At 40.0% G+C, this 20,422-nt stretch overlaps 3 protein-coding genes across 12 annotated transcripts in view; 2 read left to right on the top strand and 1 right to left on the bottom strand.

The window, feature by feature from the left end:
- Nucleotides 1–17,739, bottom strand: part of RGS7 (regulator of G protein signaling 7) — a 276,991-nt gene extending 259,252 nt beyond the window's left edge. For both annotated transcript variants that reach the window (XM_088161565.1, XM_088161575.1), the window contains exon 1: nucleotides 17,610–17,739. The gene's annotated coding sequence lies outside the window, so the exon portion shown is untranslated. The remainder of the gene's footprint in view (nucleotides 1–17,609) is intronic.
- Nucleotides 17,323–18,696, top strand: PIGM (phosphatidylinositol glycan anchor biosynthesis class M). The gene has a single exon (XM_014885209.2). The coding sequence runs from the start codon at nucleotides 17,430–17,432 to the stop codon at nucleotides 18,672–18,674; it is 1,245 nt and encodes a 414-aa protein (XP_014740695.2). The 5' UTR covers nucleotides 17,323–17,429; the 3' UTR covers nucleotides 18,675–18,696.
- Nucleotides 18,697–19,078: 382 nt separating this feature from the next.
- Nucleotides 19,079–20,422, top strand: part of WDR64 (WD repeat domain 64) — a 127,945-nt gene continuing 126,601 nt past the window's right edge. For all 9 annotated transcript variants that reach the window (XR_015802373.1, XR_015802374.1, XM_088161554.1 and 6 more), the window contains exon 1: nucleotides 19,079–19,210. The gene's annotated coding sequence lies outside the window, so the exon portion shown is untranslated. The remainder of the gene's footprint in view (nucleotides 19,211–20,422) is intronic.

Raw genomic sequence — 20,422 nt, forward strand, 5'->3', positions numbered from 1 at the left:
AGGCATAAAAATGCAGGCATCTGTGACAATGGAAGATCAGTATTTGTTAATTAGAGTAGGAAAAGAATAAAGTCACGAACTCAAATGGATGAAGATTAACAGTAACATGAAAACGTTTCAATTCTAAATATCACCAGGTAATAATGGCATCATCACAGGGTACAAGTGCTGCATCCAATTCCATCCTCTTCACTCTGGCCTCTCTCCCAGCACTTGGGCAATGCTACCTGGATAACCTCTCCATACCAGCAATTCAGAGGGAAATGAACAGGACAGAAGTCACACTTCCTCCTCCTCCTACACAGTGCTGATTCCTGACTGCTGCAGTCTGCAGAAAAGCAAAGAATTGCTGCTCTACAGTTAGTTGGGCAGTCTGTGGATGCAGAGAGCAGTGTGCTTTGAGGCAACGACTGCATGTCTAAGCAGCCAAACTTACACTGCAGTTCTCATTCTGGGACAAAAATCCTCGCAGAATAAGTCCTACAACTCCAGAGAAATGAGATGCTTTATTCAGCTTTTGCTATAGACTGTAATAGAGGCATCCCCACCTCACAGGCTCTTCCTTACTTCTCAAACCACCATTGTCCTCCTTCCTAAAAGTGAAAATGCTGTCACAGTTTTTACTGATACCAAATATTCATAGCTTCATCCATCAGCTTAAGGAGGTGAGGAGTTTTGCTATTTCAACATACTAATTTTTCTTCAGTATTCCAAAATCCTTCTTCACCCAGCTCTCTTGCCAAAAAAGACATTATTACTCTCACAGTGGAAGCCAAGTAGTTCTATAACCTGTTTAAATCATCCTAGCATAAAACATGCCTAGGAAAAAAAAGCACCATAATTAAGAGGCAAGAAATCAGGTTTGACCTTCTAAAGTTCCAACAGGTCATTTTAAAGGTGCTATTTCGTATCTCTTCCTTTAAAAATAAATAATCACTTTAAAAAATGCAGCACTGATGTCTGAGCCAAATAAAGCATCCCTACCAACAAAGAAACCTGTCCATATGGTAAAGTTCAACTGGCTTCACTTAACACTGACAACATCTTTTTGAAGATTTTCTTGGAAGAGTATATAAAACATTACAATTAAACATAAGAAGAAGCAAAAAAAGGGAATAGAAAAAGGAGTTTTCTAAGGCATCAAAAGTGGGACACAATGCATGATTAATTTTTTTCAGATCTTTAACTTTTAAAAAATGTGTTTAGTTAAAAGGAACATACTTGAATTACTCATGTAGATTAATATAGCTCAGGCCACCAAACGCTTTGTGATTTGTAATTATTAACAGTTTTAACTGCATCTGAAAATTAAATTATAGGACTTGGGGGAAAAAATAGAATCTTCACCATTCACTTTATAAGCAAACATTATTTATTGCATCCATCTTTAGATACCAATTTACATAGTTCTTACTACCTGTACCAGTGGGATATAATACAAAGGTTTGGGTCCAGGGTCTTGTTTGGCTGTCTCTTGTTCTAAATAAAGAATTTCACTTTCTGCAAATTAAGTTATATCTAGGACATGCATATAAACTGTAGAATCTTCCCAATATATTTGTCAAAGAGATGGGGAAAAGATTGAAAGCATGATTATCAGAGAAATATCTCCATTACAGACTATTGGAGGGCTCTAACTCTTAGTTATGCTTCTGGCAGCACAAGTCAGTTATGGGTTGCCAAGAAACTACCTTCTTCCTTTCCTGCGTTGTTCCCCTCGTTAAGAACACACTGACTTCACAAAGCGAGTGCTAACTGACCTGAAAAACTCATTTCTTCTGTAGGGAACTCAAAGTCCAACTTGCTCACTGGGGCCTGAATTCACCCTTCAGCTACAGTGCTGAGATTGAGTAATTGGTGCTAAAGCAGCAATCACCCTTTTCCTTCCTCGTCCAGTTTTCTTTCTCTCAGTCATGAACTTCTTATTTTTTTAATACTTTCCGTATTGGTTTACTGACTTTCCAGGCTACCAAGGCAGGCAGGAGCTCAGGAGAATTCAAGAGTATCAGAACAGGGCTGCAAGCAAGGCACACCTTCCCAAAGTGCAGAAAAATCCAGAAGCGTTTCTCAGGACAGCCACAGCTTCCTGACTTGAACAGCAAGGCCCCATAGGCGAGGACAGGCTTAGTAATTCTACAGCTTTCAAAATCCCATTTCATGGCAATTACCTGGCAAACCACAGCTCCCTGAGGTACAGTAAGGAAAGGGGCTTTGGTCTCCAGACCCTGTGGAATCCCACCTGAGAAGGCTTCTTTGAAACCTCATTCCAGCAGCATCCAACAACAGAAACATTTAATATGAATACAAGATATAACTATGGGAGAGAAAAGTGCAATTACACCAGGTCACAAACGGGAGAAGGTAATTTGAAATGTGTTACTTGGCAAACAGCACTAAGGCAGCCACTCTGGCACAGGGAGCAAAATAAAACTTAGAAATTTGCAGGTATGAAACAAGCGGATGAACAATGAGAGACAAAATTAGGGCCATGAATTTAAAGGAAAGAGACAATAGTACAAAACCTTTCTGGACCATAGTAAGTTAAGTACAGGTAGATGAAAAACAGAATTGAAGGATTTTACTGCCAAAATCGGATTTTATTGTCAAAGAGGAAGGTGGGAACACAGTAAGAGAAAGAAAAAACATTTTTAGCCGAACAGGCATTTCTCCCTAAAGACATTAATGTTTCAAAAAAGCTAGGTGTGGTATTCCTAGGATCATAGCAGTATGTTTTGCTTGAGGGAGAGAGACAAGAAAGAATGACTTATAAAAGACCCAAAATACAGGAAAAACTATGCAATTTCAAGCAGAAGATGTATTATTTTGGAAGGGAAAAATTGCATTTGCTTTGTGTTTTGAAACATGCAGCATGTAAGGCAAGTACTTTCATACATTCTACAAATTATGGAGACCTGGATTTTCTGCAGGCTTTTAGGAAAATACTGTTTCTATAGGAAAATAATATCAGATTTTCAAAAATCAGTGTTCAATACAAACCCTTTCATAGGATTTGTGAGCGTTGTTTCACTAAAAGGAGAGTGCCTGGTATTTTAATCTAACAAATACATTCATCATTTCATTTTGGATTTAAGTAAGACTGAAAGGTAGATCCTGCTCTGACGAAATTCAAGTGCAGATAATTAGTCTGCCTTGTGGGGAAAACTAGAAGGCTAAGGAATCAGTTATTTTCTGTTACTTCTGAACAATGATCCATACTTGAATATCAGCACTAAGTGAAGGTGATTTTATACATACAGATGCTTTTCATGTTGTTTCACCAACTTCAGGCAAAATTTCCTGAATTTGCTGAGGTTTCTGGGTTCAAAACCTATGGACAACACTCTCTATTTGCAGATGGTGTAGTTTCCATTTATAAAATAAAATTAAAAATTCAGATTTCTTTTTAGAAATACAGACATTATTATTCTTGGAGAACTCTAACTGCATTTGTTACCTACAATATTTGCATACTGCTACAGACTCAAGTTAACAGCCAGCTCCCTCAAGATACTTCTGTTTCTTCTACTACTTCAATTACAGAAAATAACATCAATTATTTTCATTATTGCATCCTTTAAGACCTCAGTCCTATCACCAAGTCCTTGTCTTACTGGGCCATAGAACTGCATTTCTATGGGAAATGAAAGAGGGTACTCTCCATTCACTTACTTTTGGGAAGTGTGGCACAACAGTTTGCATCCATATGGCTAATCTGTACGCCCTCAAAACAAGGGGGCTTTCTTTCTTATTGAAAATAGTTGCTAGTCCATGATATCCATCAGAAGGTATTGTCAGAAAAAAATTTTAAAAAAGCAATTGCCTCAAGTGAAAATCACACCAGGAAATTCACTGAATATGGAATCGCAAAGCAGTGCTAAAACATAATCCCTAGCCCTGCTAGGTTTCCTAACAGAGATGGTTTTAAGGTCCAAACGGATTATTTCTCCCTCACCCATCCATATTCCAGTTAGTGCACAAGAATTGGCTGGTGGAGCTGTAATCAAGGTCTTTTTAAAAAGATTGCACTCTCAAATTTTTCTGAGAGTGATATATTTGTGATGGCGCAGTGCAAAAGTAACAACGTTTAAGACAGCAGCTTCTTTATTCATCACAGTTAGTGTGACTATTAGAATTATTTTCAGACTATCACATTAAAGATGCACTAAAGACGTGTGACTCCTTTCCACTCCTTAAAAAAACATGGGAGGGAAGGGAGGGAGAAAAAAGGTGAACTAGAACAGTTTGTGAAAATAACACATCTAATACTGAAAAAAATCACAAAGGCCAGAGCATCACCCTTAAAAATAACCTTTTCAGTTTAATACAGATACTCTTTCTCATTTCCAAATTTAAGCAGGTATCCCTCCTACTGATTTTATGACAAGCACTGTCACGTTGAGCAGTCTTTGGCTCTCTAGAAATGTACATGCTCAACATCTTCTAAAAATAGTTCTTGGTTGTTCTTGCTGCAAGAATTATTTGCTTCAGACTACAATTTCTCCTTTCCATTAACCAAGGCTCAGTTATGTTTTGGATGAATTTTAATGTGTGAGCAAGCCTCCTGACTTATACAGCATGATGTAATTGTGCTGACAAGATTCATTTGCCAAGATAAAATATGCAATGGTAAGGGAATGAATAACCAAGCATACAAAAGGCTGGTCATATCATCAAGTCATCTATTAAAGCTGTCTAGCACTTCTCTTAAAAGTGTTGAAATTGCTTAGAAATCTACCAGAAACTGTTGGGCTAAATTTATTCCCACAAAAGGTGTTAGTCGTAGCCTGAACTTTCCTGAAGACTTCAAGAAGATGGTGAAGGCTGCAGTGATTGGGCATTTCCTTGTCCTTGCTGTTTTGGACTGTTATCAGCCAAGTTGGAGGTTACAGATCCCATACTTTCAACCACTACCCTTTAGGGAGAAGCAATTTGTGTATTTCATATGAAGGTTCCACAAGAAATGGAGAGGAACAGATTTGGATGAAGAGCAAAGAAGCATTTTCCTCCTGGAAAGGCCACCACAAAAACTCCAGGAGAAAGCAATACTGGCTCCAACAAAAGGACATGAACTGAGAATACGAGGCAGTAGATACTGGAACAGGGAAAGAAGCTAGAAGTGAGAGCTGGTGTGTAGGCAGAGAGACAGATTGTACAGGAATCTGAAAGAAGACAGATATTGCTTTACACTGCTGAATAATCCTGTAGTCACTTATCCACAAAGGTACCTCTCTCAGCTGTACAATCAATTTAGGCATAAGGACAAATTATGACAAGTCTAAGATGAAGGAAGACCAAGGGGTGATTTTTACGTGCTTGGACTTTCTGGGTTAAGAAGCAAACTCATCAACCCGTGGCAAATTCCCACTCCTCTTCTAAAGTATTTTGGTAAAAGATAGTATCTCACATGTCTCAGCAAGCTCTCAGCTCACAAGCTGAAGAGGACAGGAGATGAAAAAGATGTAATCTAAGAAAATAAACAGAACCATTTATCTGAAGAAGAAATACATTTTTCCTCAGAACAAAAGGCAAAGTCTAAATGCTGTCTTCCCTCTTGGAATAGGAAGAGCTGCTTTATTACATAACACATATCACTGAAGCAAAAATTTAAGACTTACAAAAGTCTTAGAGCTACTTATATGGACAATCAAATCATATCAGATAGACATTGCTGTGAATTAATAACAAATTATTTACTGGTTTTTCATATATATATTCAGAATTGGCCACATGGGAAAAAAAAATTGATTGGGACTATGGGGGGAAAAGTATGGGGTTTTATATGTGGATTGGCAGTCTGAACTAGAATAGCATAAACTTTATTATTACCCAAACCAACACTTTTTCCTCCTTAAGAACAACCTTTAAATGCAAGCCCTTCAGTCAGCAAAAATTTGAAACAGAATGTAATAGTATATAACCCTGTGTTAAGATCTATTTTTCCCCCTTTTAAACCTTATTTTTTACTAATTATAAAGGAGTAAACTTAGCTTATTACATTATCTCATATTTTCACACCTAATGTCTACTGTAAGAATATATGAAAGACACAAGGAAACAAAGTATTTTTCTTGTCTATCTTTCTCTGTAAATCAGTTTGGCAGATTCACTTGCACCAGCTCTCTGGAGGTATCTACTTCTTCCCATATAATCGTAGAGGAAAAGTAGAGAGCTAGCATAGGGGCTAGACATTGAACTGTCAGACTGCAAAGACTTTGTAACATAACCCTAGGTTAATTCCATTCAGTTCTATACTACATAAGAGTTTCTAACACCTTCCTGAAGCAAAAAACATACTGAAAATCACTCAGTTCTTAAATCCTCCTTAGGTCTAGCACAATTCTGCACTGCTGACCTGGATACCACTACAGACTGTACACATACACGAAAACTTGATATACTGTATTATCTCATTCAAAGAAAATAATAGGAGAATTATTGAGGTGAATTGTATTTTGTGATAATGAACCAAAGTCTGAGTTTAGTGTTACTTCATTTATTCAAACTTACAAACACAGGTTGAAAGAATGAAGGCTTAAGTTTACATGGGAACAGACTAAAGTAGTTCATGAAATTCAATACTTCATAAAAATCTTTTTTACAAATTAATCTCTAAAAGGTAGTAAGTCAAGCCTGCAATGCCTTAGAGTTAACCCTTCCACAGTCCCTTCTCTATTGCTATTAATCTTTAATTGAGTACACCTCCAAAAAGATTCAACTAGACCCTTGGGAAACAGAAGCTGGAGACAGTCCTCAATGACATTCAAACCAAACTGACTGTTACATGGAATAGTTAATACCAAGCCAAAGACTTTTCATAAGAACTTGGGGAAAAAAAAAAGTAAGACTTCTAATTTTACTGTTTTTTTCATCTTCTCTCCAGTCATTTTCTTTGAAACAATTCAAACTACCAACAGTCTGCCAAGTTTAATTGGATTACCTTCAATTTTATATGCCTCTTCATTTAAGCAAAAAGCAATATGGAAAATAATGAGTAATTCTTGTCATAATTGTTAATTGCATTGCCAGAGAATTACAACAGCAACATCACCACATATGCTGATATGTAATAAAAGATAAATCATGATGTACCTGGAGTAGATTAAAAAAATAATAATCAGTGCAATCAGAACTCCTTGGGAAGACTGATAATCTAGAGCCTTGAACTGTTGCACACGTGTTTCCTAGATATTAATCTTTCTTTCTTTCTCCTTGCTCCATGTACAACAATATATTTACTTTCAGAAAAAAAGGAATTCTTCAGTGCAGCATTATTGGCTGTACTTTCATCGTACAATAGGAGCATGCTCCACTGTATAAGTAAATATTATCTCAAAGTAAACCTCACACAAATGTACTGACTGTGCACATCTGCTTTATGACTTGTTCCAAGCACACAGGCCCATTTGCTGGCACCTCTACATGGATTATGCTGCAATCAAAGCCAGACATCACTTGCCACCCCTAACCTGCCAGTAAACATCTTCATATCCAAAAAATCAAAAGTGGACAGAATGCTACAGGGAGCAAATCTATCACACGAATAGACCATATTTGGCTTAATTAGTATTTGGCTTAATTTTTATTTATTTATTTCAAGAAACAGAGTATGTTTCTGTTCTGAACTTAATTTCCCATTTTATAGGAAATGGCCTATTCTATCACCTTCTCCACTGCTTTTTAGTAACCCCAAAAGCAGCATCCTGAAAACCAAGTGAGAAGACACACACCGATCTGTTCCTGAGGCTATTACAGATACTACTAGAAACATATTCCCATTTCCATACACAGTGTGATGATTTTTCTTAAATAACCTGATAAATCCATATGGTCCTCTTAGTACGTACCACTGTCACTAGCATGAAGCATACACCTGGAAAATACTTGAATTCACCAGCACAAATCCTTGCTGGAAGTTCTTCTTAGTAGTTCTATTTCATATCCACCTCTCTCATCAGAATAGTGTATCTACAGCAAGGGCAGATATCCCAGGCCTACAAAAGGCAGGAAGGAAATGAACCAGTACCATTACAGTTAGACCTGACCTTAAGTGTCTTTTCCAACCTAAATGGTCCCGTGATTACACCATCCCTATCATGTCAACTATGAGTGCTCTGAGCAGAGTAGAAGAGTGCTGAAAGCACTCTAGATTCCTGTTTACCCACTAGTTTCACAACTCCCAGACTGATGGCAGTATCTGAAGTTTTTCCAAATATCTCCACAGAAGTCAAAGTTTTGGTGAGAGAGTTTTGTTCAACCCACAGAAAATGTGGCAAAGATAACACAAGCAGATTTTTCCTGGTTTGAAGAGTATCCGAGAAAACTTGCTTTGTTTTCTACCCTCTCCAAATAGAGTGGCAGAAAATTTCTTTTATTTTTAAAATAAAGCTCCAAAATTGGAGAGTCATGGAAAGAGACAATAAAGATCCACAAAATAAAACTGTCAAATTACTTTGGTAATAAAAATGTTTTATATCATTTTTTTCATCAGTGGTCATTTGTAAATTGTTAGGGTTGGAGAAACAGTACAGAGAATGTGTTACTATTCGCCTAAAAGTTAAAACAAACAACCTAGGTTAGAATTATCCATTAGAACTTTCCCCACTTTATGTGAAAACTTTCTTAGTTTTCTTTTTAAATCCATTCAAACAAAAATGTGTGTTGTCCCTGTGATTATTATGGTCACATGAAAAGTCACAACCATTCGTTGTGAGGTGCAAGGAAAAACAGATGCAACATTTTTGACTTAGGCTTAGAGATAAATTCCCATTATGATTTTTTTTTTACTTTTTAAGAATTCTCCAAGGAATTGGGTCGATATGTTGATTTATTTCAAATGGAAAATAAAATATACACCAAGTTTTGCACTAGGACATCAAAGGATATGGGTAACTCAAACCTCAACATGGTATCTCTTTCTGCTCCAGATACTCTTACTTCATTGAAGTCTGAACTCTGAAATTCAGACGAAAATCAAATGGGACACTGAATAAATGAATCTTTCGGTGTTGATGGTGCTAAGGGAAGAGTGTAGCAATATTCCCTGGGCAAGTTCTGCTCAATTTTTTCCTATGCAATTCTATAAACAGCCTGGCTCTCCGAAAGGAAAATTGTCTTTATACATCAACTCAGCCTAAACAATACAGAACAAAACTAAAAAAAATTTTTTTCTAGTCATTTTGTACAAAGAACTGTTTCATCTTTTAAAAATTCTAATGATTTTAACAAGAATTAAAACCTAGCAGAGAAGTCCTCCTGAAGAAGCCCACAGATTTACTGATGAAGAAATTTCACTTTTCAACTGTCTCTGGATTATCCTAGCTAAAAATTACTACAGCAGACTTTTTGCTAGAAGAAGAAAACGTATTTTTTCGTCTAATTTTTAGGAATAACTTAGTTACCCCAGAAAGCATTTGAGGAATAAGATTCATTGCAAGTAATTTATGCATTCTGTAGAAGCATGACATACAGTTCAACATAATGTTAATTTTGCTTGATTTCAGTCTTGGTTGTTCAAGGAAATCTGACAATTTCCGTCACCCTTAAATAGCATGGTTTCTGGTTAAGTATTAGGTTCTGACTAATCTGTTCTTTTTACAGAAACAATTACCTTACAATTTGTACCAATACACAGTAATAAAAATAAGGAAAAACTACGGTTACTTTTCATTGCATCAGTATTCAACACAACATACATCTTATCCAGGGGATATTTTCATACTGTATTTTTTGGCACAACCTTTGCCAATCTTTGAAAGATTCATCAAATAAATATGAGATATAGCTGTCCTCTTTCTTTCAAAACACACCCTCTCCTAGTCTTCCACTATACACAATCAAAGCAGGATCTGACATAGAATAACCACAGGTTGAATCTCTACTTAAATATATGCAAAGTTTACGTCAGCAGACTAAAATTCTGGCAACAACCTGTCAAACTCAGCAATGTGGCAGTCAGCAAGGACAAATATTGAAATTCAACAGTAACCAGAATGAAGAAAGACAAGCAATACTGAAATGAGTGATGTCTGTTGCAAGCTGCATCGCAGATATAGAACACTATGTATGAATTGTCCCACGTCTCCAAACGTTGCTTGCCTGAATTCTCTTCCTTGGGTTTTCCCTCCTATGATAGGAGTTCTGCCACTGAAACCATGAGTGCTCACACTAATGGAGTCTGACTCCAGATTCAGGTGCAGCAGACCTGCAGAGCACAAGGGGCCAGACAGCATTCCTGAGCCTATGTGTGAAGCAGAGCATCTCCAACACACCAAATGGGAAAAAAACTGACAAACAGATTGATGGCACAGCTGTCACTTTGAATCAGCAGAGAATGAATAAGCTCTGAAGTCTGAGTAAAGAGACACATGTACATAAGATTAGGGGACAGTATAATTCTATATTCTAAGAACTGTGACTGCCAAAGACAGCACCAAAGACAGGATGAACTTTCCTGCCAGGTGATTATATGCTGCAGAAGCACCAGCACCTACAGCAAGAGGCAGAGCTCAGACAAGTAGTTCACAAGCAACAGATCCGGCCAAGTAAATGCCAGAGATTGAATGAAGAGCAGCTAAATATTTAGGAGATAAAAAACGCTACGTACTGGGAAGAAAAAAGGTGAGTTTCCACAGACAGCTAATGAAGGATACATCCTGTACAGCTGACTCTCTAGGACAGCTCTCTTTAGCTTATGATTCTGTAGTGCCAAGTACAATGGCACCTTAACCACTATGCAGAATACAACAGGATACTGCAAAAGGAATAATAAGGTAGAATTATTACTCAGGGACACTTTCAAGATGATCTGTCTGACCAGCTATAAAAAAGAGGAAGACAATGGCATTAAAAAGACAGATCCTCATTTTCCCATAAATGCTCTTAAAGGGCTTTAGGAAAAAATGAGGATTCTTTCCCAAAAGTTATTTAGAAGGCCATGCCATCCCCTAGAAAATAGTGAAGGGTAAAATTTTAACAATAGTAAGAGTTCAAAAGATATTTAAAGAGTTACTTAACCAGCTGTAATTCATTCATGAGAGAAGATAGGGAGGCCCTTTATTAGTTAAGGCCGAAAGCACCAAAGCCAGCTAAAAGAATGTTTCATTCCCTTTGCAGAGGAAGTATTTGAAGCTTACTGTAACAGAGAACTGCGTTTTTCAAAACTTTTGGAGGATGCAAAAACCCAGATAATCTTCATTCTCATTTTTCTACACACACTGTATACCTGCTAGCAGTACCAACCACTTCTCAGAGCATCCTTTTTTGAGAAAAGCTAACGTGGGTGGGCTTTGTTGGTTTTTTTGTTTGTTTTTCTTTAATCCTGACATCTATTTAGGTAGATGGATCTTAAACATACTTGAAAGCAAAAGGCAAAATCAGCTGTGGGTAGACCAGAGGACTACTCATATCTCTACAGAGCACAGCTCCCCAATAGCTGCTCCTCTCTCCTAAGGATGTTTCTTCATTCTACCCAAGAGAAATAGTGCAGGTGAGGTTTTCCTCCTCCTAGACATCCCCAGTCAAGAACAGGATACTAAACAACTGCAAGCTATTCCCTCTTCTCTTTCATCATTCCCACAGGAGTCCCAGGGTCTCTATACACACCCACGTGCAGTAGCTCCTCAAAAACAGCATCCCTGGAGCCCTTCCAGCACAGTCAGTCCTAGAAGTTGAGCTCTGCCTTTTCTAACAGCTGCTTCTAAACTGCTGCACAGCCATTGTTGGAAAAATAGTTAGGCTGAACCGTATTATAGAGGAGTAGAATAAATAATAATCAGAAAGACATCTGCTTTTATTTATATTTATTGTCCAGTACAACGCTCGCAGGTCTGAATCTCTCATAGCATACTGCTTCAGTCTTCTGTCTGTGTGAACAGTTAAGGCATTGTGTGAGCACAAATAAAGCAGGTGGTAGGACAAAAATCTCTTGCCCAAGCATGTGAGATTTCCCCAATGAAAATCATCCAAAGAGAAGCATGTGCTCCTACTGATCCCCATACCCACTTTCAACTATATCCCTATCCCTGTCCAACCATCTTCCCTTTGTTTTCATTGTGACCAGATCAAAGCACCTTCAAGAAGTGAGAAAGTTAAGAGACCTTTTCTTTATGACTTTCAATGTTTGCACCTAGTATTCAAAGTACATGTAACATAGTCATCAGGATTACAGTCAGAAGAAACAGTAAGACGTTTGTCTTATAAAAGAAATTAAGATATTAAGTTCTCTGATCAACTGATCAATTTTGACCATGAAGCCAAAAGTAGGAAACTGCATCACTGATTTTATTGCATAAATTTATAAACCTTTTAGTGCTATATAAAATAACTGCTCCATCTGCACTAAAGACTTGGAACTCATATTTCTATCTATCGTAAATAAAGCACCTTGGAAATCCATCTGATGCACAGAAGCATAAGAAACAGAGGTGATGAGAATAGTACCTGGTGTTCCTATCAGCCAACTCTGCAAGATTTAGTTTGAGACTTTATCTGTAATTACAGTTACTTGTTCTTACCTCAGTGAGTAACTGGAAACACAACACAGCCAGAGAACAGCAAAGTTACATTTCAAGTTCTGTCTTTTTTCCCCTCCCAAAGAAAAAAGAATGCACAAAATATTTCCCTTACACATTCAAAGCTGGCAAGAAGTGATGCTTAACACAATTAGATTTAGCTTTTCACAGGTGCTTTCTAGAGGTGTCACTGGGCTCTGCAAAATGGTCAGAAACCAGCAGTCTGGTGCCAGAAACCCTCAGTCTTCTAAATCCATAATATGTCATTTGGCTCCAGTTTCTCTTTTGCCTAGGTTCATCAATTCTCTCTCTGCATTCTTTTATTAGCAGAAGTGAATAGGAAAAAATCAGAATGTAAAGAAAATTCAATACAATCCTTGGTTGTATGCTCCCACTTCTGGAGTCCAAATCCACTGGGCTGCCTGCAGTGTTAGCTAAAGCTATAGAAGTTAGTTGTGTACAAAGGGGGAAAGTGCCTCGTTTTGGCATTGCAAGTTAGGCAGTGAGAATCGGGCACTGCCCATCTTAGATGCAGGCAAATCCTGTTCACCATATCTCACCTCAGACTCACCATGGCCTTAAAGTAAAACAAGCCATATTTTTGCAATTGCCCCCTAGGCCAGCATCATACTTTGGTGGACTTATTCTTGCCACCACATGTGTTTTCTCAGACATAATCTTTTCTTTCTAATGGTAAATTGAACAGGTTTCCTTACAGACTACTTTTTATCCAGTATTTATTTTCCCTGAAGGGATAGAATTTTACCTAATACACTGACATACAATCAGCATAATCACTGCAAGCAGAACTCTGCCAACACCACTTGAAAGCGTACTGTGTGAAATCATAATGTGGTGAAAAAAAAGAATTCCTTTACAACTCAAATCATCACATTCTCCAGATAGCCACATTTACAACACAACGTGTGAAAAAGGGTATAGATTTATCAGGCAGTTTTAAGAAAACACATTAACAGAAAAAGCTTAAAGGGGAGTGGTGGCTTTTATTTATAGTGATGATTTTCTTCTGTGAATAGCTCTAATGTGTTCTTCAGCTAATTTTTGCAAACCCTCCTGTATTACTCATTCCAGTATTAATGCAGAAACGAACACTTCCTTATATAATCTTATTTCTCTTTTGCTAATAATATCTAAAATTCAACACACTACAAGTGTTTGAAAGGCATCAATACTATTTGCAAAACCAATTTATTTGATCAACCCCAAAATATCTAAGAAAAGTGTTAGTCACTTTTTCCACAGAATTTCACGTGCTGCAAGAAACAGATTGTACTTCTCATATTATCAAAAACTTACTGTCAATTTACAAATATATTAGGCAGGAGTATTCTCATGTAAGGAAACATTCTGAGTTCAAAACCCAAGTTAAAAGGGAACTCTGATACTTTATAGCACAGCAGTCTCCCCTTTTAGAAGTCTGAACACTAAATACCAGCTATTGCCCAGTGTCTTCCTTATTTCCTTAAATACTCAACTTTCCTACCACCTTCTATACATACAGACTCGTGTCACTGCATACATGCAGTATGACAACTTATAGACAAATATACAATCCTTATGATCAAATTTTATCTCATAACAACAAAGTCTAAAAGTATAGCTAGCCATTAATAATTAGATTATGAGAGGAGACTTGCATGAGAAATGTCTCACCCTGGTATCTCCGTAGAATGACCTAAAATACAGCACATGGAAGGATCATCCAACTGCCTTCCTCCTACAAAGCCTTTTACTTCTCTTTCTTCCATAATTTTTCAGATATTCCAGTTTGTCTGGCCCTATAGGTCACCTGAATCTTAGAAAGGTTCTCACAACTCAGCACCTGTTCTTTTTCCTTGCACTCTTAACCATCACAATGTCTCTCTTATGTTACAGATTCTTCAACAGAATCATCTTCTAATTAATAACCTTCACTACCCTCTATATTCTCCTCAGAGTTCTCCGATTTAACCTGTTAGTCCCTCCAATATTTAGCCCTACTGTATTCATCAGATCTAGGTTTCAGCCATAGGCTCATCTTTGTTGATGGCAGTAGCCTCACCTTAATCGTTCTCAAAACGTAACTTTCCACCTTAGTGTGGACAGTAAATCCCCGAAAGGCAAGAACCTGACCAAATGTGAGGATTGCCCCTGGCTAAGCAGGAACAAGCATGGCACTGCCTCCTTCACTCCAGCTGCCACCCTCCAGTTGTACTTTGGCTTTCAGATGGTTAAAACTCCCACTAGGTTTTAGAATGCTTGGCATAACAAAGCCCCGAGTTCATTGTCCTTTTAATGTTGTCACTGCTGTGTAAATCCTAAGTAGTGGCAGATCACAGGAGATAGTTTATGGAATATATGTCCTGGTGCTGTTCAGGTAGTCTCTATTACAGAAATAGAAGCGAGAAGTTAATATTTGAGTTCAGGTTTATAATCCCCCATCACAAGTAGGCAATAGAAGCACATTTGGAAGTTTGGACACATTTGGACCTCAGTTCATAAGACGGTCTATTTTTGAGAGCATGTAAACTAAATGCCTGGCAGGTAGTGAAATAAAACCTTTATGCCCATGTGAATACACATGTATATATGTATTCCTATTTATGTTATGGCAACTGCACACTTTTTTTCATGTTGTTTGTACCTTCATGTGCACCAGAATCAATCAGCTTCAGTCCCAGCAGTTCTATTAGTTTTTATCTCCCAGCATTTTCTAAAAGTGGCTCCTGGTGACATATAAATAAAAGCAGCTTTTTACAGGAACAACAGATTTATAACTTTAATAAGACTGCCCTCCTTCCTGCATTAAAGTCTACAGTACATGACAAATCAGGTTAAGCAAGCTGGTATCAAATCTGAAGCCAAATGCATTTTTGAGCCAAATCTTAATTCTCCAAAGAGCTTCAAGCATATCTTGAAGATGTTAAATTATTGATAAGGAAAATCAATTCTTTTTCCAGCTCAGGCAATGTCATACAGTCACAGTATATGCAATAGGTAAGGCAGATTTTCAGTTTTATTTACTTCATGACTCTTTAGAATTAAATTACCTACTTTTTCCTCTTTAGAATCCTGATAAACAGACACTACCGACAGCTTAACAACTTCTGTTAACTTCAGATAAGAATAAAAATTTGTCTGAAAACAGACTGTCAGAAGCAGACAAGAAAACCATGAGACGCCAGCATACTTCTAAGTTTATTTATTAAATTTGTATTTTTCCACCAATATAATTAAACCTAGACACTTCAGCAAATAAACTACAATGTGTTCTGATCTGACTATGAACAGCTTCCTCAAAGGCTCTGAAATAATAAAACATGTTCTATCCAGGAAGGCAACCAAACAGCAAACAATCCTGGGAGGAGGCTGGCAGATAGCAAGAATAGTTCTTTGCAAACCTTCCCAAACTAAAAACATTAGTACTATGTATTTCCAAGTTATTTCAGTCCCAGTGATTTGACACAACAATGTGCCCATTTGGGCACAACACTGCACATGGTGATGGAAGCATTTTTAAAAGTACCCCAATCATTATAGCACAAGATACATAAAAGAGGAAAGAAAATAAAATGTTACCAATCTTTCCTGGTCTAAAGTAGAACAGCAGTAGTGACTAAACAATTATTTACCAAGGATCAACAACCACCCTCATTCCCTTTCCCAGAAATATCTTAACAATCAGTTTTAGGACTTAATGACATCATATGGTGAGTTAATGGAGAATTCCCCTTAGATTTCCTATTGAAAATGTCCAATTTAGTAAAAAATGTGCAAGTACCTGACTCTCCAGGTTAGTTAGTTACTAAGCTTCTCCAACTGGATACCTCAGATTATACCCCATTGTACTGTTATACACAGAACAGCCTTTACAGATAAAAATTAATAGCTGTGTGCACACGAACAAAAATATATTTTGTCCCTTGAATATCCTACCAGTTAGGCCACCCTCCAAGATGCCTCTGCCAAATGCAAAAGATCTGCTCCCAGTTCTCTGATGGGTGTCCCCAGAACAGAGAGAAAGCAGAGTATTTTCTCTAAGTGATGTGAGCCAGCAACGCTACAGCCCCCAAAATGTTCCCAAATGAAACCATTCAGCAGAGTGTGGCTGCAATTAACTACTAAACAAGCAAATGCATATTTTTGACGAATAAAGCATCTCTGAGAAAATCCCTTCTAAGTTCCAATATAGGACCCGCAATAGTGATAAGTAATATACTCCTGTTTTTCAATCAGCCACAATTCAAATGGGAGATGGCAAACATCTAGATAGGAAAACTATCTGAAAAGCATATAAAATAGGCCCTCAAAATAGAGTGGAATTAATTCCTTTGTTGTTAGTAATTCTCTCTAAGCTCCGATTTTCACGATACTGTTCCTGATCTAAGTAAATGAGAAATCAGCTGTTGCAGGAAGCTCACCTAAGTGCTCTAGAGAGAGCTCACATATCTAGGCAAAACACAACCACTCGCGGAAGGTAAATAGCAGATGTTGTTTTTCCTTCTCCTTCTTACTTAACTACTACTGTATCTGCCGCCTCTCCGCCCGTGGAGCCAGGCAGGTCCCGCACGGTGAGGGAGCAATGGGCGGCGGCGGTGCCAGCACCCCGCAGCTCTCCCCGGCCACCGGCGCCCACGCCCTGCCAGGCTCCCAGCCCGCAGCAGAGGCACCGCCGCCCGCCGCCCGCCACGGGCTCCGCCCTCACAGCGCCCGGGGCCCGGCCCCTTTCCCCGCCGGGCCTCGGTGAGCCCGGGGCCGCCCCGCCTGGGCACGGCTCCGGTGCGCAGGCGCGGGGCCGCCTCTTCCCCGCGCGCACCGGCGGAAGCGGCTCCGAGCGCGGCCGCCCGCGCCCCCTCCGCGCCGGGAACGCCCGCGCCCCGCGTGTCCCCGCTCCTGCGTTCCCCCCACCGCGCGGAAGGGATGGCGGGCACGGGCGCAGCCCTGCTGGTGGGGCTGCTGGCGCGGCTGGCGCTGGTGCTGTACGGGCTGCACCAGGACCGCGCCATGCGGGTGCGCTACACCGACGTCGACTACCGGGTGTTCACGGACGCGGCGCGCCTGGTGACCGAGGGGCGCTCGCCCTACGGGCGGGCCACGTACCGCTACACGCCGCTCCTGGCCTGGCTCCTGACGCCCAACGTGTTCCTCGCCGAGGCCTTCGGGAAGCTGCTCTTCGTGGCCGGGGACTTGGCGGCTGCTGTCGTCGCCTACCGGGCCCTGCGGCGCCGGGGGGCCGCCGCCGGCCGCGCCTGGGGGTGCTGCGCCGCCGCCTGGCTCCTCAACCCCCTGCCCATGGCCGTGTCCAGCCGGGGCAACGCGGAGGCGCTGGTGGCGCTGCTGGTGCTCGCCACCTTGTACTGGGTGGAGGCGGGCAGCGTGGGCAAGGCCGCCGTGTGCTACGGGCTGGCCGTGCACATGAAAATCTATCCCCTGACCTACGCGCTGCCCATAGCGCTCCGCCTGCGCACCGGGCCGGGCCGCGCGGATGGGGCGCGGGGCGACAAAACGGCCAAGTTCACATTCATGGCGCGCCTCTGGCGCCTTTTTGTAGGGATGATGAACTGCGACGTGCTGCTCTTTGGAACAGTTGCCGGATCCGTGCTGGCTGCCTTGACTGTGGCATTTTATCGCCTCTATGGCTGGGAGTTTTTGGAGCATGCCTACCTCTATCACTTGACTAGGAGGGATATCCGTCATAACTTCTCTCCCTATTTCTACATGTTGTACTTGACAGCAGAGAGCAAATGGAGTTTTGCCCTCGGGCTCGCAGCTTTCCTGCCCCAGCTGCTTTTGCTCCTGGTTGTGTCCATAGCGTTCTACAGAGACCTTGCCTTCAGTTGCTTCTTACACACCGCTATTTTTGTGACTTTTAACAAAGTGTGCACATCCCAATACTTTGTTTGGTATCTCTGCCTTTTGCCCCTCGTTATGCCTAGTATTAAGATGTCCTGGCATCGGAGTGTGCTGCTTCTCTTTCTGTGGTTCATCGGACAAGGCCTGTGGCTTACTCCTGCGTACTTTCTGGAGTTCAAAGGATATAACACTTTCTTATTCATATGGTTGGCAGGCTTGCTTTTCCTTTTAATTAATAGCCTCATAATTGTTCAGATTATTTCACATTATCAAAAAGAAGCACACATTGCAAAAAAAATGAAACAACGGTAATAAACTGACCAAAATCCAGAAACAGCCCTACTGTCTTTGATAAGGCATCACATATCACCAGCATTTTATTTAACAAAAGTGCACCGAAGTTGTAGTAAAGCACATTGTGTGTAAATGTTGCTGTTTCAGGGCTGTGAGAGCATTGAGACCAGTCAGTTGCCCTGAGCAGTGTCAGCAGGTGTACCTGTCTCCTGTGTGCATCTTGAAACTGCATTGCAACCCTCCCTCCAGCACTGCTTCCAGCTCTGTCCTCTTACTCCTCACTAGAATCCCTGGAAGCACCAGTTCACCACTTAACCATGTTTGGGGCTCTGATGAATGGGCTCTCAGTACCCATCTTCACTGACTGTCTTCACCTGCTGTCTCCAGAGATAGTGGGACTGTGCCCTGCTCTTTGACCGCTGTGCTGGGGCCACCTCTCTTTCTGCTCATACTCCCTCATGGAATAGCCCTGGCACCTTTTTTTCTCATTCTCAGTGTTAGCCTGCTTGTTGATGACCTCTGCCTTAGTCAGACTAACACAGAAGATTATAAAGGTGGAGTTTGATTATGAAATTGGAGTTTGACAGTTTTTTACATTCCAGTAGGTCAGCGGGGTGTTTGGCAAGGCAATTGCTCAACATTTACAGTGGGGTTTATTTTTTCTTTTGTTTCCACAATAACATTTTAGCTATGCACTGTTTGTGGCCTGTACCTGGTCTTTATGTCATTAACTCTGAGACTTTTAAATTTATTTTAGAATTCAGATACGCCACTCTTTCACTTAGTTTTGCATATTCTGTTCTGTTTGAATTTTTGAATAGATTTACTGCCCTTGTCATGGAGGAAGATTTCCCCATATACCTGTCTTGGCACACAGAGATGTATAAAGCTTAAATATTGGTTTCTTCCTGCCAGGTTCTAGAAGAGAGGCCGCTGCCTTAAATTTCAGTTAATATATGGTTATTGTGGGTGTTAACAGTAGCAGATGCAGAGTCAAAGTACAGTTAGAATGGTACCTATGTTCCAAAAGCACTGGAGTTTATACCAAAACAGTAATTGGAAGTCTTGTTTCTCAGTGATTCTGTTCTCTGCTATTAAAAAGAAATAAAAATATGAAAGGAGTTGAGGAAATGGAACAGTTGCTAGAAGAAAAGGAAAGTTTTGAAATAGATAGCTCTACAACTTGACAAAACACATTTATTCCCATAGGAGACACAGGAAGATTTGGAATTGAGTGCCCGGTGATAGTGAAAGGAGAGCAGAGACATTTTGGAATTAATACTCTCAAGGACATCCCATAAGAGGTCTGATGTACACAGCTTTTGACAGAGGTGGAAACAGGCAATGGATTTTAGTAATATCTAGTTTAAAATAGGCATATGCCAGATAGAAGAATTTTCATATTTGTCTCACCTTTTAGTTACATCCAATGCAAAAGTGAAGCCCCTAGTGTGTAACATAGAGCAGGGCTTCAAGGCAAAATAGATTTGACCACTTGGTGGAATTCCTGTTGATGTCACTGGGAAAGGGTATGGCCAAGTGGATTTGCCATTCTGCCTCTGAACCCTGGTGTCTCCTGAGGCAGCCCTCTTCCTCAGGACTGAGTGACTTCCAGCTACTTCATGTACAGGATCTCCTTTCCTGGTTGTAGTGCTACCTCGTGAGATGGAATTACAGTATTTTGATCTGTGAACTTTTCCCATTGCTTCTCAACCCCACTGAGGTGGTTATATGAAAGGAGAGGAAACCCCTGAGCCCCCACAGCA

This window comes from Sturnus vulgaris, chromosome 3, assembly GCF_052056855.1.
Source record: "Sturnus vulgaris isolate bStuVul1 chromosome 3, bStuVul1.hap1, whole genome shotgun sequence".
Lineage (NCBI taxonomy): Eukaryota > Metazoa > Chordata > Aves > Passeriformes > Sturnidae > Sturnus > Sturnus vulgaris.